This window comes from Lepisosteus oculatus, chromosome 20 (genome assembly GCF_040954835.1).
Source record: "Lepisosteus oculatus isolate fLepOcu1 chromosome 20, fLepOcu1.hap2, whole genome shotgun sequence".
Classification (NCBI taxonomy): domain Eukaryota; kingdom Metazoa; phylum Chordata; class Actinopteri; order Semionotiformes; family Lepisosteidae; genus Lepisosteus; species Lepisosteus oculatus.
This window is the reverse complement of record NC_090715.1, coordinates 7,112,344-7,137,227: the sequence shown is the minus strand read 5'-3', so window position 1 is coordinate 7,137,227 and position 24,884 is coordinate 7,112,344. Positions and strand designations below refer to the sequence as shown.

General features: G+C 35.4%; 1 protein-coding gene across 3 annotated transcripts in view; it reads right to left on the bottom strand.

Moving 5' to 3' along the window:
• Nucleotides 1-24,884, bottom strand: part of adamts18 (ADAM metallopeptidase with thrombospondin type 1 motif, 18) — a 52,535-nt gene that overhangs the window by 5,284 nt on the left and 22,367 nt on the right. For all 3 annotated transcript variants that reach the window (XM_006641373.3, XM_015368357.2, XM_069181292.1), the window contains exons 9-18: nucleotides 21,138-21,275; nucleotides 20,841-20,994; nucleotides 19,688-19,783; nucleotides 19,118-19,266; nucleotides 14,518-14,690; nucleotides 12,431-12,561; nucleotides 11,925-12,048; nucleotides 8,374-8,618; nucleotides 4,825-4,966; nucleotides 4,161-4,287 (exon numbers count right to left, since the gene is read on the bottom strand). In XM_006641373.3, coding sequence (XP_006641436.2) covers nucleotides 4,161-4,287; nucleotides 4,825-4,966; nucleotides 8,374-8,618; nucleotides 11,925-12,048; nucleotides 12,431-12,561; nucleotides 14,518-14,690; nucleotides 19,118-19,266; nucleotides 19,688-19,783; nucleotides 20,841-20,994; nucleotides 21,138-21,275 — 1,479 coding nt within the window. The remainder of the gene's footprint in view (nucleotides 1-4,160; nucleotides 4,288-4,824; nucleotides 4,967-8,373; nucleotides 8,619-11,924; nucleotides 12,049-12,430; nucleotides 12,562-14,517; nucleotides 14,691-19,117; nucleotides 19,267-19,687; nucleotides 19,784-20,840; nucleotides 20,995-21,137; nucleotides 21,276-24,884) is intronic.

Here is a 24,884-nt window from a genome sequence, read left to right as displayed (position 1 = left end):
ACCACAGTGACTCACATTGGGGGCGACTGTTAATAATAGGAGATGCTAATAAATACCATACAATATGAAAGTCGTATGAATAAAATACCCTTTATAATGTATTAATAGAGTAAACAATGGGATAATAGCCATCATGTTCTGTAGATTAATTGGTGGTACGTAAACAAATCCTAAGTGAAATATACCTGGTTATCTAATACTATAATGTGCCCAAGGGCTATAGAAACATAATTTTTGTAACTGTGCATAACATCATTACTAGCATGTCATTGGTGGAGACAAACACTAAAGTGTCATCCATTTACTCTTGATTTTCAGTTCTGTATCTGAATATCTTAAAATATAATTATCCATTTAATATTATTATCATTTGTTGCTTCTGCCTGAATTCAAATCTTTCACAAGTTCACAAGTTATATTAAAGGTTTATGAAAGTATGGCATAAAAACAGTTACTGGGTGAATGAAAATATGCAGTAGGCATAAATTAGGCTTGCAATCTTTCATTCCACTCATGAAGCACTCTAAAAGGAAGATATAGAATCAGTTGTCATCTTTCCTCTGAAATGTCCATTATTTTAGCTCTGAACATTATTTTCAGAAGTGTTTTTTGAAATGCAGAATACAAGATTGCACAGTCCACAATCCTTTTTCTTTCACAAGTAGCATTTCTGTGAAGGCTAAAAGGTTTAGCACCCCCAATAAATACATAACCTGCCTCATTTTTGCTGGATTGAACCTAAGAAAACAGACACAACGTGTCATTTTAATAACTGTAAATATTTACCTTCTACCTCTCCATGTAATGTGCTACTTCATACAATATACTAAAAGGAAATTAGTACTGTACATTACATTTATTAAACTTCTTAGCCTTCATATTTTAAAGTAACTTTTCAAAGGGCTAGCAAAGTGTGGTACACAAGCAGTGCACACACCTAAAGGACCCAGATGTCATAGGAAGATTGCACCACTTACAAATTTCAATTTTGCAGACGGCCCTTAGCATTAAAGATAGCTTTGGCATTTAGTATCTGGGAGATACATAACCTGAGATAAAAGTGGAACTAAAATAGAGTTTGTTTGGGCAGGACAATTATTTAAATCAGCATTCAGACAATAGCGTGGCAATATGTGTAGACATCAGAAACTGCACAATAAGGGTGTAACTGTGTCCCGTGGCACATTTATAAATGGATTTCTACCTCAGTCTCTTGCTGTCATTTTCAGGACTGAAATATAATTGGGTATTTGGATTTCATTTTGTTCAAATCAGTTAACAAATTCAAGGGAAATGAAAAACTGTAATTTGGGGAAAACAGGATTATGTGAGCCTCACTGTATACAGCAGGATCAAATAAACCAGTACAGCTGATGTAAGCAACGCAAAGTTTATTTTTTTCTTCATGACATAAATAAAAAGATGAAATTGGAAAGGCTTCACTGCAAACCAATTTTGGTTATGCCATAATTTGTATTTCTACAATCTCTCAATAACTGGAATGAAATTTTCAAGCCACAAAAGTGAAAAGAAGAATTTAAAATAAAATGGAAACTCACGCACTTTTTTCTTTTCTCATGTTTTGCAAAGCAATGAAAAACTGAGATAAAATTAAACATCTCTCTTTAACCCCATTAAATTTTGAGCCGTGTCATTTCATGTTCGGATAACTTCAGTACCGTAATCGACAGGTTTGCAACAATTACATGTCAAATTGAACTCTTAGAATGGTAATTTATATTTTATACACAACATTTCTTGTGTACTTTCATAAGGGAAGTGACTACTATACAGATACAATGAGATTAGGTAGATTTCAAATGTAGAGCAGAACCACATGCACGGTAAAACCATTTAAACATTTGCATTTATCTTTGATGACATTTTCAAATTGCAGATACATCTAGCTTTTTCCCTGTGGTGTTTGATCTCCAATGGTCCACGATACACAGAAGCCTATTGCTCTTAAAAGCAAAAGATCACAGTGTCTGGCCAGAGCAGACCTCCAGATTCCTGGCTGGCTAGACTGATCTGGCCTCAAGGGGATTTTGATTATTTCACTATAAGAAAACATGGATAGACCTGTCAGCATTATAGATATTTGCTGGAAAGATAAGCTTTTTTTGAGTATGTTCACTGCTTTCTTGTGTCCTTCTTGAAACTGTGGTTCAAAAGAAACAGACATTTTTAGTTAAATACCGATTTACACCAATTTTTCTCTTGAGACTACACTAAAGTTTTGTTTAGTAATGATGATTACTCTTTATTCCTACATTATAATATAGGATGGAGCACAATTCTTAATCTTTAAGGGGTACAGTGATATATTGGCTGAATGAGTTGGAAGATACAGTATGCATCATGCATTTTTAACAAATGTCTCCGAAACATCCCAGTTTAAATATATAGGGCTCAGGCTATAATATACCAGAAAAATATAGATTTAAACAAGTGTTTTGTCGTGCTATGAAAAACTGTGATAGAATGTATGTGTAATTAAAATAGCTTAGCTCTAGAATTTATTTCCTTAATTGTATATTATTAATGTGCACTTTATTATTTCAACCCATTATAAATACAATTAGATATTTTACATGAAGACATATGGAATTGATTTCCTGTTCACTTAAAAATTCTCACAAGTAACCATGGATATCCAAGCAGACACAACAAAAAGGGGTTGAAAGAAAAACGACTCCAAAGAGAAAGCTATTTGTCGGCTCTCTGTCAGTATTGTGGGTTTAGAATGTATGACGCTTACTTTTCATCTATTCAGTTGAAACTACGGTATTTGATCCTTACGGAATCAAATTAATTGCAGTCAGATCACAGCTAACCATAAATTGCTGTTACGGGTACATATTTATTTAACTTCACCAATTTAGTATTAAAAATGACTTAGCCCCATTCATCTGCATTACTTTTCCAGAAAGTCACATTAGCTTTCCTGCTATGTTTGTTTCAGGACTCCATCATTTTTTTTAAAAACTAGACCCAGCTCTCCAAACAACATTAGCAAGAAAGACCTAACAAACCATGTAAAAGCCATCACTCTTTTTCACAAAATTTCTCTGAAGGCAATGCTGCTGGAACTTCACTACTATGAAGACGCTGCCATCACAATGGGTAAGTGGTGAGACTGATTCTTCGACATTAGGGAGTTATGGTTTGAGGGCCTGCCAGCTCTCACTCATCTTAGACACTTAGGTTCACTACCATGAACATGTAGGCTGGCTGACTGATGTCTGGAAGCTATGTTAATCCTGTTTGGATAAGAAAAATGCCTGTAGCAGAGACCTGATTTATCCACTGAGTCTGTTAGGTCTCTTTGGAGAGACCTTTGCCCATGCCCAGAGCAAGATGCACATAGAAAAAACATGAAAAATTCATCCAGCATAATGGGAATGAAACAAAAGATGAATTAACATAAAAACAATTATACTCTATGCAAACCTATAATTTCACTGGCTTCTTAGTCACTGATCCAGTTTAACAGCTTTGTTAAAATTTTTTGCCATTTGAATGACAGAATAAAATTGAAAGAACAGATCCTAGTTTCAGCAGGTTTAGCAGTGGACAAGGTTGGAAGTTGTGTAGTTGTAGATTCTCTGGAGCTTATGATTTTATAAAAGAGAATTATATCTTTCTGCTTCCTGTGGCTGAAATTAAACCAGAACGTGTAGCGGAGTAAAGAAGCATTTGGATTCTGAGGTAATATTTTCAATATAAATGTACAGTGGCTTTTTAATGTGGAAACAACTTGAGCTGTGTAATATGCTTGTATACAGTACATGTATAATATATAATATTGATTAATGGGAAGCAGAATATGTAGTATTGTTAATGCAAAACTTCATGTAGAGAAGATAACCTCATAAACTTAACTTGCACTAAAGTGTCTTGGTGATTTTATATATCTTAAAATCATGTTCAAAGGTTAACAATGTTTTTTTGAATATGTCATGTACTGCTTCATAATTAATATGTCCCCCATATGTGTGTGTCCCTGTGATGGGCTCGTGTCCCATGCAGTGTATATAATGCCTCATGTCCATTGTCGACTTTTGTGAGCCCCTGGGTCGTTGCAAGCCAATATTGGACTAAATCGTTATTGAAAATGGGGGATTACTGCTTCAAAAAAGAAGAAAGCTATAACTTACTGGGCTGGGCATGGATGGGTGTTGCACATAGTTGATCTAATCAAAGGTCTTGTCTGTGGATTGCAGAAAGAAGAGTTGACCTGTATGCGATGATCTTGTAAACAAATAGCTTTTGTTGAAATTCGACCTAAAAAACAAACATTATTTAAGTTTCTCCAAAATGTGTAAACATATAGTATGATGCTCATAAATATTATAAGGATAAAAAAATATTTTGACAGTGATAGAATCTTTTTCTACAACACAGAAAATGTTCTAGGAAATAATATTTATACTGTATATGCTTGTGTCATAATTATCAGTAAAGGAATATGAAAAAGGACTAACCTAAGAAATTAACATACAGTAACATTTATTTTGGTCCTAGGAGCATTTTAAGAATGGTTCATTTTCATCCAGTGTGAAAATTCACTTAAAAATCTAAAAACTGAAAAGAAAGGGATGAAACAGACAGAAGATAGAAGTCTGTGTACATTTCTTTTACAGCATTACCGTTACCCAGTTAACGGAATCAATGACACATGGAAGTTTTTGATTAAGTTTCCCAAGAGGAGCATATATTGCTCTTTAAGTTTGCACAAAGGTGCTTTGAATAGCTTCAACCCTGTGGCTATATTTGTTTTTACACAAAGGATTCTTTTTTGCCATTGGGAATGTTCCTCACCTCCAGCACAGGAGGCTGAGCAATCTGATCTGATGGCCACCCAGGTGTAATTGTGTTTCTTTGTGGTGGTCTCACTGTTGTTTAGGTGCTTGGGTAGAGTGTATTCCCAAGTGATGCCAGGATTTTTGCCTTGGAGAAGAATCTGAAAAAGGTTCATGAACAAAGAAACCATAAAGCAAGCTTTCTTGTCACCAATCTGCAGTTTTCTATCGGCAGGCAGTGATCATTATTTGTAGCCGTTATCTGCTGTGCTTTGAAAATTATGAGAGCATCAACACTGAAGACTTAAGTCCCTATAACTGGCACTTTGAAAGACTGTCAGATGAAAAGTCAATAGATGTTAACCATAGAGTCAAGTTTATGCAATACATATAACACATTAAGGAGAAACATAAGTGAGATACTGTGAGTCAAAGAGAAGTGAAGAGACTTTCAAGAAGTAATAACAAGTTCACACTGAGGTGTACTTTTATTCAGCAGGGAAAAGCTTTATGACTGAATATCTCTTAATCTATTTTAGAGTTCTGTCAAAGGAAAGACAATTTTCTGACCACAATGCAGTCTTAAATCTTACTGCACTACATGTGAAAATGCTTTTCAGGACTTAAATGGACTATTGGTCTGTACAAAATATCTCTTGGCCTTTGGTAGCATTATTTTTTTGCTGAGGTATTCCAGTAAAAAAATAGATCAATAGCAGCTTCCAAAATCATCCTGAGATGTGCAGTAGAGGCCATAAAAAGCAAGGGATCAAATTAAAAAAGTGACTGTGATTAAGTAATTACAAATCTCCAAATCAGAATTTACAAAAATAGTAATTCATTTTCAGCAAAAGTTTTCAGCCACAATTCGTCATTCTAATGACCTGATTCCTCATTAAACAAATAATTTCAAAACAAATTTGGAATATTATAATTTATTTTTGTCTTCAGTTCAGATTTTACACAATTTAATGTAGATTATGAATATATTCCATACTTACACAGTATTAACTTTTTTAAATCCAAAGAATGTTCACAGATTTAATTTCAGCAGATAAGGACAATCTCTATGGGAAGATTGAGCTTGCTTGGAGACTTACTTTAGTTTTTAACCTGTTTGGCCACAGGTTGTCTGACCCCCAAGTCAGATGAGTCAGAAGGGTGCTAAGAGGGTGGTGAAGATAGGGTTAGTAGTTGCTGAGCAGAATATGCAAGGAAAGGAAAGACTGTTGGCTTTTAATTATATGGAGAAGGGTGCAGGAGATTGCTTGAATGGGAAGCTATGTTCTCCACCAGAACTGTTGTTGTACAATCTATATATTAGAATTTTAACAGAAATGCAATGGAAACTCTGAGGCAGTCACAAAAAACACAGCATTAGTGTTGCAAACAATATTATTTTGCATGAGACTTAAATCTACTCAGTCATAGTACTGTCAATATTAATATATTAATCCGTTTTCTGAGTTTTAAGCATTTGTTGTGATTATCAGAGCATTTTTACTTGTTTCATTTTGGTTTTAAGAACTGGCTATTGTATAATTTAACATTTTATACTGTACTATATCTCACAATGGCAACAAAGTTTCTCAACTGAACTGGAGAGGACTTCACTATACAACACGGAATAAGATTCCATTTGTAATTAGAATTTTTTTGTATTTAAATTCACAACATGCATGCCGTACACATTTTTTTATTCTCTACTACTACTGAGTTGAACAAATGTAACCATTGAAATGTACCTGGTGCTAATTCTAACCTGGATACCTGTACAACACCTAAAAATATATCATACAAAGGCCAAGGCAAAATCACAACATCAATTCACCAGCCAACTGCAAAATGCAAAGCTCAAACATTGGATTTCCTTTATTTAGAAGACAAGATGTTTCCTGGTCAACAATAAGATAATGGGTTTGCAATTTTTAACTGAGGGGTGTGTCAAAGTCTTGATTTAGTCCATTTGGAAAAGCCCACTCTAATTTGAATCCATACTCTTAGAAGGTTTATGATAAATGTGAAGTAGTTGCAGTATAATATCAACAAATCATAAAGATTACACAGCAACAGGTGTTATAGGAGGTAAACATAATCTGGTGTCAGAAGCCAAAAGGTCTTTGCAATACAATCGAAAGATGGCAAGCAATAAAATTGACAAATATTTGTTCCATTGCTTCCCAGTCTGCTATACTGGACAAATTCCATCAGTTCAAGCTAGCCAGAGATTCCATCTATATTTACAGCTGGCAGAAAGTATTACGGACACTTCCAGGTCCTTGAGCAGGAGTGTTTTATGTCTACCTTGAACACACCAACCACCTGACTTCAGACACAACACTCAGGCAGTCCTGACCACAGGCATACAGCTGTAAAATTTACAACCTCTTAAGTTGCAATAACCACTACAGTTGGAATCTGACAGATATTCCCATGTAAAAGACCGCACAGCTTTTTCTCACAGCACAAAAGTTGGGTAAAACTTTCTCCTGAGTAAATAATCCCTCTTTTCATTCCTAATTATCTTTTCAAAAGAAGATAATTAATCCAACAAAACAGATGTCACTTTCTTTCTCTGTTTCCTGCTAGTTAACCCATATCTCTGGTGCTTGTCTTAACCCAATAACAATTATGCTGAAAGAATTCAATACACTTGAAAAGTCTGTATTTCATATTTAGCACAGAACTCACCAACCACATTGTTCTCCATTTTGTATTTTATTATTTTCAAACCAGATACCTCAGCTGTTTATGCCACTATTAAAACTCATCACAAAACAATATAAAATATAGTTGCAATATATATATACAATAGTCTCAAACAAAACTTAAATACAAAGTGGTTTAGTTTTCATTTTATCTAAAATAACAAGCTTTGTTACAAGATTGTAAGATACTGTGGATAATATTTAATGAATGTAATGCACCATATTTTGTAAAGAATACTCTTCAAGATTTGGAAGAAAATGGGAGTAGGAATTTGAAAAGAGATTACCGCAAGTACAAGTCAGATGGCTGTTAGTAATACTGTATTTTGGAATATTTGAATCTCTGTATCCAGATTTCAGGAAGGTAAAATTATTTATATTAAATGCAGATACAAAAACATGCTACATATGTTCTATATATTAATCTGAATTTAAGGTGAGAATAGATATTAAATAGATATTAAAATCTAATGGATGTACTTTAAACAGAAAGCACATCAAAGGATAACTAGAATAGAACGGTTATGCTATCAAGGAACCTATTGTTTTAATAGTTGTGCTATACTGTTGTGCTAACTGAACCTATTGTTTTAATTGTTGTGCTATATAAGTGGCGTACTTCAAGCTCTAAATTGCATTTATTTTCCTGTCATGTCTAGTCCTGATGAAATACTCACCCAGCTGAAATCCATGACTGATGAAAGAACTCCTGATGTAGTAGGACTGGACTACAATTAAACCTGAATAGTAGCGATACTCCATACAATTTTCATGGCTTTTTAAACTAAGTGAGAGAATTTTCCTGTCAGTGCTAATTCAGTAACGGACATCTGTGTTGCAATGAACAGAAGAAATCTTACTTCAAAGACCAGCGTCTCATTAGTTGGACCCATCGCATACAGGCTTTCCGGTCGGTTAAAAGAGCGTTGATAGTCAAACACAGTCCCGGCAAAATGGAACTTTCCTGGCCAATCAACTGTCCAGTCCCCTGTCAGATAGTATTTCTTCTTCAAATTATGGACTGCCAGATAGCTGGTGGAGATTTCCATCTCTTGCACTCGTATATTGTGGGCCCCTGCTGGAATGGTGACCATTTGATAATACCCTGAAGACAGAAATTGATAAAGAAAAGAAAGGCAAGTTATTTAGTTGTTTTGCTCTCCTTAGCTGCTTCAGAAAAAAATAACTACTGCCTTTACTTTCAGTAAGGTTCTGAAGCTCTTACCTTTTGCCTGACCTACTGGCTTTTTACAATACAGCTAAATGCAAATACTGATACTTTATATTTAGTTTGCCATTAAATTATTTAATAGCTTAGATACCGCTTTAAGTACACACTTACAGGGCTGTAGTGTATGCACATATTTCAGAGCCATTATTTTAAACTTTGTGTTTTCTTTACAAAATGTCTAAAGCTTCATTCATTCATGTGCCATAGGAAATACCTTCCTTGGTTTAACACCATGCATGAAGTATAAATGCAAGCATGTGTCTGGATTAAGAGGTAAAGGGACTGATCCCCTGGAAGTTTCTCTTGGCTTACAGACCTAAGTATGAAATAAGCTCTCCTGAGAAGAACAACGATCCAGTGGCATCTGCTACTGAGTTCACTCAAGCTTGTCATGTTGTAACAGCTCCATAAAATTAAAGCCAAAAACTAATCTACCCAGCTGTTCTGGGTTTAGTATGTAGGTAATGTGCAAAAAAAAGTGGTTTATGTTTTACCTGAAATATATATATATATGTCATAATGTTGCCAAAGCCAATGTCAGAGCATGTACAGTATAGTACCTTGGTTAAAATAACAACGCTAAATTGCAAAAAAACAAATGCTGGAAAGTAAGAATGCTTAGACATGCTTCAGGAATATCATGCTAAAGGCTCTTTACTTGGAAAAGTGAATTTGAAAAAAATCTAAGTATATTTTGCTTTGAGTAAATTAATCTTTCTAACTATATATGAGGCTTAATAGGGATCACTGAAAACTCATAAGTGTCGTTCTGTTAAGAATTGATATACTGTAATTTTATGAAGCAGAAATTCTGAATTATCAAGTGTTCGGAACTGGTGCTTCAAATCATTATTCCTTGCCCTTCTGCCTATAATAAATCAAAGTAAATTGGAAGGTGTTAAAGAAAATTGAACAAGGCATGTAGGATTTCTGGATAAAATGTGCAAATATTTTAACCAACAACTTCTAGACGAGTGGTTGTTTTCAACAATTAGTTCAAGCACCAGTGCCTGTGCATAGTGGCAACTTCAACACTTGGTGTACTAAAAGATTACAAAATAAACTGTATACATATTTTTAACAGGAGATAAAAATGACACACATTTTAGATCTAATTCATGTAGAAAGAGTGGAATTTCAAATCACTGAGCATGTAGTTTACATTATGTTCATTCATTGCAGGTCTGCTCCTTGTATTAAATTTAAAATAGTTTTCAATTAAAATCCATGTGAGTACAGACCATCAAGTTAAACACTCAGTATTTCAAAGCAAGTACCACTGGATATTTTTTTTAGATCTAATTTGAGGAAATATAGCACTGGTGAGGGATATGATGAGCACTGTGATGAAAGAGGAAAAGGGCTGAAGGGAAGGTGATGTCACATATACAAAGTATGGATTTATTTCAAATAGTGCAGAGGAATGCCCCAAAGCTCAGTATTGTGCATGGTTTGTAAGTCTAAGCTATGATACTATGAAACTTTCCACAGTGATTTGTCATTTTGAGATCAAACACCAAAACTTGAAAGCTAAGCCAGTGGAATTTTTTTAAGCAAAATGAAGTCTCAATAAAAAATATTGTGAATTGAAAAATAAAGTGAGTTGTTAGCTCAATTAAGCAATGTTAAAAAGCATTATATACTTTTGCCCTACAATAGGTGAAAACTCAATAATGTCTTCAATAACAGATGCATTACATTTAGTCTTGGATGATACAGCTTGCAAGACAGCTCGTATTCTTTAGTAAAAAAGTAGTCTTGTGAAGAATTAAGTGATAATACACACGATGTTGAATACTATTAGCTGGTTTGCTAATTACAGTTACCTGTAGATGAACTGACTTCTTTTTATAGTATTTTTTTGTTGTTTATGTCCTTTTTCATATACTGTACTGTATGCAACATGTATGGGATGGGACAAGGACTTCCAGAGTCATGCCATGTAAGTGCTCAAAAAAACAGAGGCACAGACAGCCTGGAATGTCTCTAGAGCTTTATGTTGTCTTCATTATAATTGTTAAAATTGTGAATTCTGGGGAAATATATGCAATTAATCCTTGAATCTTTGCTGCTATGTGTGTAAAAATGTACTTTCAAATGGTAAAGTGCAGCATCCATCCTTTAGTAAAGTACTGAACCAAGTGTATGAAACAAGACATGAACCTGAAGTCTCCCTGTCTAAAAAAAATTATCCTGTGGCAGAATACATTCACAATGGCTCACCAAACTTTTTGATCACGCCCATTACCTAAATCTATTAACTCCCTCAGCATTTGAGAAGTGTGCCCTAAAGCAGAGCACTCTCCATCAACTCGGACACACACTATACAGTTATAATCCTGCTCACTTCATGACAAAGGTTTCTTCTCATCTGTCACATTTTAACGTTGTGTATTATACTGTATGTTCACAAAAGGATGAGTTTTAGCTTATTCACCATACTGTAAATAAACCCCAGTGTGAGCACATTCATTGAATTTCAAACTAACAAGTACAAATCTGACAATAAACAATAGACAAAAATGTTTTTTTATTGCTTCTCCATGATGTGGAGAAGCAATAAAAAAGCTAAATGAATGTTAGGATATATAGTTAAAAGTTCAAGGCATGTTATGCTAACATTGGATTTAGAATATTATGCATAATTATGACCACCATGTTGCAATCATGATATTGCTGCTGTGAAATCAGGCCAGGAAAGAGTGACCAGATACATTCCTGAGCTTAAAGGAATGTTCTACTCTGACAGACTAAACGAACTTTAAGTCTTGAACAGACAAGGCTACGAGGTGAGCTGATTCAAGTTATTCAGGATCTTCAAAGACTTTAACAATGGATTTCTTGAAACAAAACCCAGAGGACACAAGTGAGAAATACAGGAAAGTGATTTTTAAACTGAGAATAGGAGGCCTGTTTTACAAAAAGGATTGTGGGAGTCTGCAACCCCACAATCCTTGGCTTCTTTCAAAAAACTGCTATAAGAGATCCTTGGACCAATTAACGTCTAGCAACCAAATTAACTAAATGGACCAAATTGTCTCGTCTCATTTGTAACCATTCCTATGAAAGTATTACCTCTAAGAACTTGTAGCTCAGTTAATATCTGAACAATTCAGTAAACTAATTCTGACATAGAATTAGAATTCTGAAGATTCAGAGTAAATAATCTTAAATACATACCATTAGATCTGTGCTGCTGGAGGTGCTGTCCCTTAAAAAATGTGCAGGTAGAGTTATCCCCATTACACACACCACAGGCATCCAGAACAGACTCTGAACCCAGAACATGGTCACACCCAACTGGCTAAAGCAAGGACACAAAATTTTCCAATGAATTTCTGAATGGGAACTCAGAACAATATACAGTATACAGTTCACCAACTAACAAAAGAATTTAATCTAGTTGGATAACTAGCCATGTTCTTGAACCCTTGCTTCTTTTCTATACAGTATGTCAATTATTTGGCATATGGCACCATTTAGTTTGAAATGTTTCTTATATTCTTATGTTACGCTACTCATATTCTCTAGAATATCCTGTAACACCAACAACAGATATTAGATGCATTCAATATACTGCAACTGCAATTCTACACAATGCAGAAGCACAGAACTCCTTTAGGGTCAATCAACACAATTACACAACATGGTTCCCTCAATGTGGTTTGTGTAGGGGTTTACTCTACCTCACAGATGCCATCAATACACACATCCCCTGTGTGATCAGAACATTTGGTGCCATCCTTCACTTTACTTGACATTGCAAAGAAGAAATCAAAGTCCTCGGCTATGCAGTACAGTTTGCAGATGTCTTCCGCTACAAACAGATACACAAACATTTCTGGAATTAAAAATGGTTACCTGCCTTTCAGTACATGTGTAGTTCAAGTACTGTAGGTAGCTGCGTTAGCATGTGTAGGCTGCAAAGGAACAAGTAAAGGTTTATTCCATGCTGAAAAGAGAAGTAAAGAAACACAACCTTTTGGCTGTAGAGCCTTCTTTGGGTGTTTTTCTTATCTTTCCAGCCTGAAATAAACTTTTATTTGTTCCTTTTCAGTACATGTGTACAGTTGTGTTTGTGTGAGAAGTACTGTATATAACTGTTAAATATTACTGTTTAAAGGACATGATGTGCTTCCTGTGTTTCTAGACATAGACTGAAGTCCTTGATCTATTTTAAGCCGTTCAGCTCACATAAGTGGTAGACAACACTTGTATATGGCAAATAAATGAAGTGGAGAGGAATACCATTAATTGTGCTTATCATGACTGTTTTTAACTGTGTTAAATGTTAGGATGTAATGCACTACTTTAAAAGTGTCTCCTAAGCTCAAAGATTAAAGATATGATTGAAGATCATATCTTTTTAAAAATAAAATCAGGAAGCTTTCTTCTACGTTTGCCTGAACAGCAATGCATGACTGCTTTTAGAAAATAAGAAATGCAGGTACAATTCTGATGCAAACTGGTAAAACTATTCTGTACTAAATGCTTATTTCTATCACTAAAAAGAACTTGTTCATACACAGACATGATGTTATTTCCTAAAACATAGCATATGCATGTATGGTAATGTTTTGCAATAAGAACAGCTATCAGGAGTCTGTGCCTTAAATGTAAGACAGAAAATCCTGGTTTAATCTGATTTCAGTGCTTAACAGTATAGTTGCTCAAGGATAAGTACTTTACTTTCTGAAGCCTCACTCTACCCTGGAGTAACTCTGAATCACTGCCAAGCTAAGATGAGGAACACATATAATGACAGAGTAGATAGATATGTACTTCAGATAGATATAATAAAATTAGTTTTCATCTTCCCTGTGGTTGTATTTACTTGACTTTTTCACCAGTATTATTAGACTTTTATTAAACTAACACAGCTAACACTGAATGGTTTGTATTTCAGGTATTGATACTACAGTATATATCTCTATTTCCACCAAGTCTGCTGTAACTATCATGACAGCAAACCAAGAACATAATTTTTGCCCTAGAGCATCCTAATGACCTTTTAACTTCCATGCTGGAGATACAGGCTGCTACATGTTTTAAAACTCTCTGTTCAGCATAGCTTGTTCTCCTAAGAAGTTTAAAGTTTTAGAATATAAGGTAAATTCTGAAGTAGAAAGCAATCATTTAGGCACCTGTGTGTAATATGATGTGTAATGATTTTTGTGTAAAAAGAAGGCATGCATAGTCAAGAACCATTAAAGCATACAAAGTAAAACTAAAAAAACATACCAACACAAGCATATGAATTAAAAAAATGTAAATATAAATATATAATATGAACAACTGCAATTCTAACATCAAGCATCATTAGGAATACAAAATGATAATGGCTCACAAACTGTGAACTGTTATTTGCTGTGAAATCCAGAAATAAGCAGCCTGGGCATTAGAAAAGCCCATCCTGTGACTATCACCATTTAAAGTGCAGTATTTTGTCTGCCTCTAGATGTTAATTGAAAGCAAAGTTATGTGTACAAAAGGTGCAATTATTACAATACACAATCCTCAGCTGTCCACTGAGAAAATCTACAAAATCTATACTGTGAGAAAAACTGTGAAAATTGCCTGTTGTTTACAATATACTGTATGTATGTTTGCAGCATTTCAGTAGCATCCCTAAGCATTATATTATTAACAATCTTTTATTGCACTGTTTCCTTGTGTCATTGTTTAATTTCATTGATTATGATAATAGCAGTTAACTGTTTCCATTTTGACACATGCTTACAAAATTGAAATATATATAAAATCTTTGCTTTACCTTCCACTTTTGTATAAGGTTTCCATTTGTAGTACCAGCCCCTGAAGGGTTTGCTGTTGTATTCAGCACACTGCTGTGCCCGGAAGTCTACACTGTTGGGCTGGCAGGCGTTGGTATTACACAGTTGGTATAAACGACTGGAACCTTGGCAGAACTTCCCACTGTACTGTGGCCTAGGGGCAAATTAGGTCACTTAGCAAATATTCAGAAAAAAAAACTATATGCAGACATTGCTGTTTATTAGTATTGTGTACTATTTAATAAATGCTTGAGGGAAATATAGATTAAATCTTGGCTGTGGTTCTTATAGGATTATAATACATCATGAATATTATTATATTAAGATCACATGCATATGAATACAGGATCTTTACATTGCTAGGTTGTGTGTCATTGGTTATGTTACACCAGGGCAATGTCTTATCAAGTGTCTATAAATCAAAATTCGAAAAAAAATAATAATAGTCTTTAAAATCCATACCAAAACTCCCCGGTTTTTATAGGAGTTTCCTTAATACACAGTGTCTTGAAAACATACACAGACCCTCTCTCCAACATCAGATTTTGTGAAATTACAAATGGATACAAGCTTTTTTTATTTAAAACCTGAATGTTCAAAGTTAAGACTTCCAAGGGTAAGATAATTTACACTCAGCAAAAACTAAAATGAAAACATGTTGAACAACAACTGAAACATGTTGATTATATAAGTATTCTATCTTTGTAACAGGGGAGCATGTCTCTTTAGGTTTATGCCAAGGAGCTCTTTTTATATATTCCAAGAATCTTTTCTGTTCCCTTCATGTTCTCCATATCACTGTGATATTCCCCTATCCCTACAGTGTTGTTTTACTTTGGAGATTCATGTTTTGCTCTCCAAGTGTTCAAACTCCAGTTTGAATACGAGTGCGAATTAAAGATAGCAGCCAACAACATTTCTGAGTTTTAAAATGGCTGAAACAACAACTTCAGTAGGAATAAAATGTCTATTGACATTAAGGATAAGCCCTACTGGGAAATCATAGATGAAAAGCACACATTCCGTCAGAATGTACTTTATCTGCCTAATTGCAATATGCTCTATCTTAGTTTTCTAAAATGAAACTGGAAGTTATGTGGATTACAAATAGTAACTTTATAAGTATATGTTGTCAAAGTTTCTTGTGATTTCTTCATGTTTATGGAAAATACAGAAGCTGTTAGGTAGAATGGCCTTCTGGGATAGGACTGTAGAATATAAGTGTTTGGAAATGCCCTGGATTCTGCCCAAGTTTCTGACCTCTTGTATAAAGGCTGGATATTGAAGGATCTCCTAGGTAATGCTTCTGAAACTGTTCATTTTTTATTTTTGTGAAAACAAAATATTATAATAAAATATGGAGTACAGTATGCAGTTCCAGGTGATGAGAAGTATCCCATTAGCATGGTGCTACCACCACCATGCTTGACAGTAGGGATGATGGTTACTAGATGATGCATTGTATTGGGCTTGCGTCACACACAAGTCCAGAAAGTTCAGATTTTGACTTGTCTGAATACAAAGGTTTTAATCACACATTTGCAGTATCACTTAAATGCTTTATTGCAGATTCTACAGTATATGGGATTTACAAACCTGCCATACAGGCTAGTTTTGTACAGTGTTGTAGACATTGTTGACTGAAGCCCATTTTCTCTGCCATATACAGTATTGTAGATCTGTACTTCTTTCAAAGCTGTCACTGGCTTCACAGTGGCATCTCTCACCAGTTTCCTTGTTGCCCTGCTGATCAGTTTGAAAGAATGCCCTGATCTAGGCAATATCTGGCTGGTACAATGCACCTTTCTTGATGAATAAATACAGTAGTCTGTGTTCACAGGGATATTCAGAGACTTCAATTTTTTGTACCCGTCCTGATCTGTGCTTTTCAATGACTTTATCCCATACTTGCTTTGAAAGAGGTTTAGTCTTCATGGTTGAATCTTTTCTTGAATTTCAGTACCTGTCCATTGAACCTTACAGAGATATACATTTTTTTTTTAAATTCTGAAATCATTAGAACCACTTTTACTGCACACAGTCAGAGGCCACTCAGATAAATTTTGTGGCTTAAGAAGGTACTTTAGTGCACCAAAATAGTTTGGTTGCCAACAACACCTTGAAATGTCAGTTGTTTTTTTTTTGCTTCAAATGTGTGGAGCATATATTTTATTACAAATATTAATTGCTACTTCAAAGTGACATAATTGCAATTCTTAAAGCAACAACATGTGAAAAGGTCTGAATGCTGTATATACATTAAAATGTTGGGCATACTTCCTCAGTGAAGCCTCACAGCTACAGTAAAACTGTTCACTGGATTCAAGCCAATCTTCTCAAGAGGCTATATTGTAGCAACTAATACATTATTCTAATATATATTTATTAAGGCCACTCATAAAGAGATCTTTTTTTCTCTTTAGAAATGCTTAGTGGCTTGTTAGTTTAGAACATTAAGAACATTTGACTGTTTTGGCTATCACTTAAAATCTGGTACTAAAAAGTTGTTCACATTGTGCTGTTCCCAGAGATCTGAGGTAGGATCACAGTCTCATCCATTTACTGATTATGCATTAAGCCATATGGGCCCATATGTTAAAGTACTTTACTACATGGCCTCAGCAGAGGTGCAGTACATAGTCATCCGTCATTGGTTATCTGCTCATTTATACCACATTTAAGAGAATAACATAGGGGATCAATGACAGTTCACACCAGGTCTGCACAGCTTAATACATTTTCCATTTATCAAGTGTACCACAAAAAAGCAACTGCAAATGTTTGTTACAAATTCTATATATTTCTCTAATCAGTCTCAACAGCAAATAACTTCAAAACCTAAATCCTACATGGATGTTTTATAATGATTTAGCCTTCAGTCACCAGACACCACTCAATTTAAAATTAAACTCAGAATGAACAAAGCAAATGCATTTATTGTCAGATCAGTGCTGCATATCATTGACAACAATAATACACTACTGTTTAAGTAATATGTTAGTGTAGATGTATGGAAAAATGCTTATTCATTTTTGTCTCTAAATACCATTTTTTAAACATCCAAAGTTTCACCATTATTAAAACATTATAGTAGTCAAGAGGATCTCAAATTTGTTCCTTGACAACATCCACATAACACATGCCTAAAAATGTGTTATGCATGCCTAAACAAGTTGCAAATATCTGATTTTGTTCCCACAATAGGTTATATACTGCACAGTTATCCTAACAAAAATAATGGATTATGTACTGATACTCACAGAAATCTATTCTATATGAGAGAACTCGCAGCGTATACTCATGCCTTCAGGGTTTCTGAGAGAGAACTGATATAATGTACATCACCATTATCACTGGTATTCAAATAATCAGTGAGCTGTCTGGACAGAAATGTTTAGATTGGAAATTTAAAATCTGAAGAAAAAAGCAGCTCATATCTTCACGTCTGCATCTGAAAAGACTGTTACAAAAACGGGGCTATACTGTAGTGTATCAATTCCTTTTCAATCCAGAAAGATGAACAATCATGAGATTGAAACGTAATGCCACAATTCTTCTTTCACTACTCAGTGAACAAATGGTTTACAAACTGATGGATACACTGTTAATTTGCGATATTAAAATGCATTTTATGAATTCTTCTTATTGACCTACAGAAAACATGACTGAGGAATGATTCTTTGTACTCCTCTATAAAATGCATACGCCTTTTTTACTTTTCCATGATCTTTCTGTACACAAAAATACAGGTGTCAATTCACAGAAGAAAACCATTGTATTTTGTATGTTTTTATAGTTCTTTAAAATCTTTTTTAGATCCTAGTTTTACCTAGGATCACAGAACCAAGACCATTATTTTCCAGAAAGCCATATTATTTGAACTACACCACATTGTGAGTCCCTTGAGCTTGAAGTCAAAGTTTTTCCAGCTTTGTTTAAACTTCAGTTTGAAGCCACAGCCATCAAGACATTTCCCAGTCACCCCAAGGCTGTTGTTGTGAAACATGGAGATTTACTGGCCAACTATAAAGAAAGAAACTAGGTACTAACAGTTAACTATATTGTAAAGATGTTGAACTATATTATGTTCAACACAGGCACCTGCAACAACCATTGTAAAACAGTATCAACCACTAATTCCACTGAACAACTGACACTGAGAAGGAAGTGCCTTAACATACAGGCTCCTCTGAAGTGAATTTTCTTTGACATACATGTTTCATCATTTTGTACTGCAAATACTGCATGTGTTTTAATTTAAATACAGTCAATGCATGCTGGTAGTGCATATATATCTGGTAGCTTATATATTACATTTTAATGTGTATTTATTGTTATAATTTACTTATCTAGAGTAATGGAGTTATGCCACTTCCGAAGATAATGGATTCAGTCGTTATTACAGTTTTATTCAATAGTACAGGTTTAAATTGGGTAAAATTACCATTTTTCTCTACCAAAACCAAGTCTTTGGTTTGTAGCGTACTGGAAGTATTAGTGTCTTCTAGTCCACTGTATTTATGGAAGACAACATATCTGATTAAATGAATATTTACATCATCGTAAGCAGCAATAACTTACTTCGGGCTGTTGCAAAACCTCTCTCGATACGTGACTCCGCCTCCACAAGTCCGAGAACAGTCCGACCACTCGGACCATGATGACCACTGTCCATGTACAGCCTTAGGTCCAACATCCCCATACTTTACACATTGACCACTCCGACACCACTACAAGAAAGCACAAATCAGTGTCTGCTGCTCAAACTTAATTCTCCACTCTGCTGGAACTCTGGTAGAACAGGAAACTTCCTCAGCTGTGATTTTTAGTTAGGGATGTTTGTTGTCCCCACCTTGAAAGTGATGGAATTCTTACCTAAACAACATAAAAATGCCTCAAAAACACTGGAAAATGTAAGGGACTGACAAAGCTTCCAAAAGTTATGGAATACAATATAGATATACAGTATAATAAATGAATTATATACAGTATGTCAAATATGAAATGCAGTGTGACCAGGACTGAATCTTCCAAAAAGTGTTTTGTATTGGAAACACACTTAGGGCCCATCATGAGACATGTCTTACAGTTATCTGAAACATGTCCATCCAGGTCACACTCACTGATATCTTTATCAGACATCGGACTCACCATATTTTGTCCACACATAGTTCCTTCTGCTGCTGGCATGAACTTTGTCTCGCACCTATGCCCTGTTCTGTGGCACCACAGCGATTTACAGATGTCCTGAAAAGAAAAATACTGACTTTTAGTCTAGTATCTAGCCCCAGCAAATTAATATTGACACATTCCTACACAGTGTTATGATTATCATGTTAGTGAAACAAAATTAGTCATAAAGATAAAGAAAACAACAGTTTAGTGCTTTAGGAATTGGCAACTGAATTTTAATGTTAGCTTTAATTTAAAGAGGAACTATGTTTAATAAACTCAAAAGAAAGGCTTCAAGCCATGATGTGGATGTGTGCCATTCTGGCTTTGAGCCCGATTGCATCTGGCAAACAAAGTCAGTTTTGAAAGCTGGTCCCACTGAGCATTAATCTAACAGTGGAGTCTGTTTGGTTTGTGCACTGAGTCCATAAGAATGCATGGCTAATTAGCCCTCTTCTACTGCACTATGCAGTCTGAATCTCAACACAAACTGCTGCTGTGAGATAGCTGAAATCCCTTTAATTAAGATGTTGAGCCGCTCACGTTGTAGCTCAAATCACAAAGGCTAAAGCTTCATGTTTAGAGACAAAAGCATGGAGGTATACAAAGGACTATGTTATACTATAAGGCTAATCCTGAATTCGGACCTGGTGGATGTTTTGTTTTCCCAAGGCTGTGTTCTTTCAGTCTAATGATTATTCATAAGGGATTTGCATATTAATGAAGGCATAGCTGCAACAGGTGTGGAGGTGTCACTGATCTTTCTAGTTTTTGTTTTAATGTGCTCTATATAACTAATGTTTCTGCAGTAAGCTTGTAGCGATCAAAAGCCTTACACCAGTGCTTTCAGCTCATTTGATAAAGGTTATTCTATAAAATGATGAGTAGAATTGCCAAAATTGTATTGTGCTTCACAACTCTAATTAGACTAAGGTAATATTTCATTACATTAAACCATGCCATCCTTGAATTATTTTTTCTATTTCTTAGCATAACAGCCAACCTTTCGTTTGTAATGTTTTCTGATTGCTTAGCTTCATTTAGTAATGATCTAAATGTCTTTGCACTGTTATTTATTGTGAAAGGATTGGGAAAATACTATCCAGAATTACCAAACAATTCAATCAGGTACCTTTATAAAGTCCAGACTACAGAGCTTTGCCTTTGAGCCAAACTGCCATTTGCACTGAGTATCAGCATCGTACAACTGTCCAGGGAGTTTGTCTGGGAATTTATATTGTCCAATTTGCTTTGGTTCATCAACAAGACAAGAAGCTTGAGCTGTACTGTGAAAAAACACACTGCATCATTAAAACAGAAATTTACAGAGTGGATAACACTTAGAACAAACTAGCATTTACTACAATTTAAGAAACGTTAAATAAAAAAAAGAAGTGTCTAAATGTGTTATGGTTTGGGTATACAGTACCTCAGGAACCTGTTGAGATACTGCCGACTGCAAGCAGACCAAGAAAAGACTCCATTGTTTCCAGCTAGTGTTGGAGACATGATGTTTCCTTCAGCCTTCTTACATGGATTCCCTTCACCATCATGAATCATACCAAAACTGCAAATATTGTGAATAACAGAACTTGAATTAACAGATGTAATAAGCAAATGAAGAAAGCACTTGTGTCTAGCCATAAGAACAGATAACTACTGTATATCTATATGGTTACTGTCAAGTACTGTATTTTAATCTAAATAATCAAGATGCAATATACAGTTGTTTAGCACTGTCTCATATAGTTATTCTTTGCCTCACTTGGAAGTAAAGATGATATGATTGAAAGCATACATGATTGATTTATAGTATATACAAAATAAAACCAACAGTATGTTAAAAAACCTAAACCTTATTCTTATTCTAAACGCTAAAATCCAGATTTCCATTCTAAATATTCATAATCAAATGGTTCATTTCATTCCACATTATTTAGCACACAATAGTTTAGTTATTTCTCTAGACAAACAGTCTTGTGTGGGTGAGAATTTTGAAGTAAATGTATGAACAGGATCTTAAATATTTAAACTGTTCCTCTTATCTCAATAACAAAGTGTAATTAAAAATACATTGCCTGTAGCCGTTTATATTGGTTGCAGACATTTTCACTGAGTAGATGAAGCAATCAAAGATGCCCGATGTTCCTACTCACATTCATATTCTTCTGTTCCAAGAAAACTTGTGTTTTCTTGGAACCAACAGGTCATGAATTTTAAAACTAGTGCCTATGGGAGGAAACCCACATGAACACGGTAAGAACTCTACTCAGATAGCACTATAGGAATTAAACCCAGGGCCTCAGCACTCTGGGGCTACCACTGCACCCATGTGCCGCCAAACCATTCTATGTTGCTTTTATGAATATGGCATTCATGGAAGGTTTGCAAGGAAGAAGCATCTTTTGAGAGTGACCCACAAAAAGAAGCAACTTGAATTTGGCGGGCTACTGTACATCTGAATGACAACTGGAACCATAAGATCAGACAGAGCAAAAATCGAGCCTTAGACATGTTCAGCAGCACTATATTTGAAGTAAAAGAGTGAAGTCTTCTCATATTGAGAAAACACTCACGTACACTGTGAAATATAATGTGGCATCTATTATGATTTGGGATTGTTTAGCATCAAAATGTCCTGGAACCCTTTTCAAAATATGGGGAAAGGGTAAAACCAGGCCAAACACCTGGTTTCCTCAGCCAAGAAACCCGAGCCTTGTCAAAAATGGGCATACCAGCTTGACAATAATTGAAAACATACATCCAAATCAACAAAGAAATGGATTTGCACACAATATAAATGTTGTTGACTACCCATCTTAACCTCCAGACCTCAATCTATTCAATCATTTGCAGTTCAAACTTATGAAGGCAATAAAAACAAAACACAAAGGATCTAAAGGACCTAAAACTTTTTTTCTTGTAGGAATGACCACAAAACCTAACCCTAACCCTAACCCTTACACCCTCAGAAGTGACAGAATCATAGTGAATACAGCAGGAAGTGCTTTGTCAGTGTAAACCATAACAGAGGAGGATTTAAAAAACACCAACTACAGGGGTGTGAATAATTATGACCATTGGGTTTTATGGACTTAAATTATGACAAATATCTGGTCTGTGTGATGATATTGGAGCATGATAATATTATCCAATCCATAAATAGTTCTGTAATTTCAGTACCTTCTTCATTGGAGATAGAAATCAGGGGCTCTGTGGCTAAGGATCTGTGCCTGTGGCTGGAAGGTCGCCAGTTCTTATCCTGCGGCCGGCAGAGGAATCCTATTCTATTGGGCCCCTGAGCAAGGCCCTTAACCCCAACTGCTCCAGGGTTATAACCCCAAGCTTCTCTCCCTGTCTGTGTGTCTGTGTGTCTCAAGGAGAGCAAGTAGGGGTATGCAAAAAGACAAATTCCTAATACAAGAAATTGTATATGGCCAATAAAGTGATCTGATCTGATAGAGTTTTACTCAGCATATTGACTTCTCTATACATAAGCACGGCCACACATTAGATGTACTGTAGGTCATGTAGTATGGACATGTCCAGCCTACAAGGATTTGAACTGTTTATTTCTGAACAGAACATCAAATAGACCATGACGTTCTATAGACTGAATCTGGTGAATTCCACTAGTTTGGTGGAAGAGCTCATAAGCACTTACTGTAGTTCAGCCTGTCATGCTTCAGGATACATTTGATCTTTACAATGACACCTAACACATTATTGTTAATATACTGTAGTTCCTACAAACGCATGTCTTGGTTTTTTTTGTTTGTTCTTCATTTCTATACACATAAACTGCATTCTACAGTATGAGGGTACTGTAGTTGGGTGATGATTTTACAGTTTGTGGAAGAACTAATAAACTACATTTGTCATCCTATAGAGCTTATCTTAAGGTGGCCAAATCTTACTATGGCAGTTTTAGTCACCATAATGTTAGTGCTATTTATGAGGCAAATGTTGGTAGCTGATATGGGACCAGTTACCTGTAACCCTATTCCCAAGTTTATAACTAGCTAATTTGCTCTTACTCTATTTGTTGCTAACCTCATCAATGTGTCTGTAGTTTGTTTTTTTACTAGCAGGCTTAAAGTCTGCTGCTGTTGTGCTAAAGTTAAAAAAATGGGTCTAGACCTTCAAATATTTAACCACTAATATCCTACTTCCAACTTGCCTTTTCTCACAAAAACTGAAAAAGACAGTGGTAATCAATGATATCTTGTTATGATATCTTGTTGATGACTTCTGACTTTGGGTCACATAATATTCTTCTCCTTCTGAATTGCGATACTTTGATACTATCAATCAGAATCCTGTTGGAGCACAACAAAACCTATGGCTAACTAGAACGTCCCTTCATTGTTTAACTCCTAATTGGCTAACATAAGTCAACTATGACAGTTTAAGATCTGATATTGCCCTGTTTATAGTGTCCCATAAGGTTGTGTACTAGGAGCTTTACTATTTATAATAAATCATCATGAGCTTGGTTTGCTCTTTTTTGCAAGACATTTAGATTTTGAAGACATTTACTTGCAGACCAAGTCAGATTTTACTACTGAGATTTCTGAACTTTACATGTGCATATCTGATCTATTAAGGTATAGATGCAACAAAGATGTAACACAGCTTCTTAAGCAAAACTATGTCATCAGCTTTGCAAAGTTGGTGACTTCAGTGTTGTTTTTTTTCCATCTGTGTAAAATTAAAGACTCTGTTTATGTGATACAGAAACATTGCTAAATGTCTTCATTTAATTTAGATTAGACTACTGTCACGGACGTCCAAAGGGACTAACCGTGGGGAGCAGGAGAGCAGAAAAAGACCCATATGCGTAGCGGCGAGACGGGAAAAAGGCCCGGGCTCATTAGTGCAAAGAGTTCAGGAATGCCGTATAGAAACCTATGCCCTCAGGGAGCGGACGTGGGGCGCCCTGGTGCTAGGCGGGTCTCAGGACATCCGAACATCAATGCTGAGCCAGGACAGAGTGCAAGACCCGGAAATATATAGCCCAAGGGAAAGAGAGGGACAGGAAGGACAGCAGACCGGAAACTAGGGACAGGTCAGAGAAGGAGCGCCCTCTGGCTGCACAGGGCGTGACAACTACTGTAAAGCCTTATTTACTGGTTTATTTACTAAAGATTTAAAACAGGCTTCACCAACTCCAGAA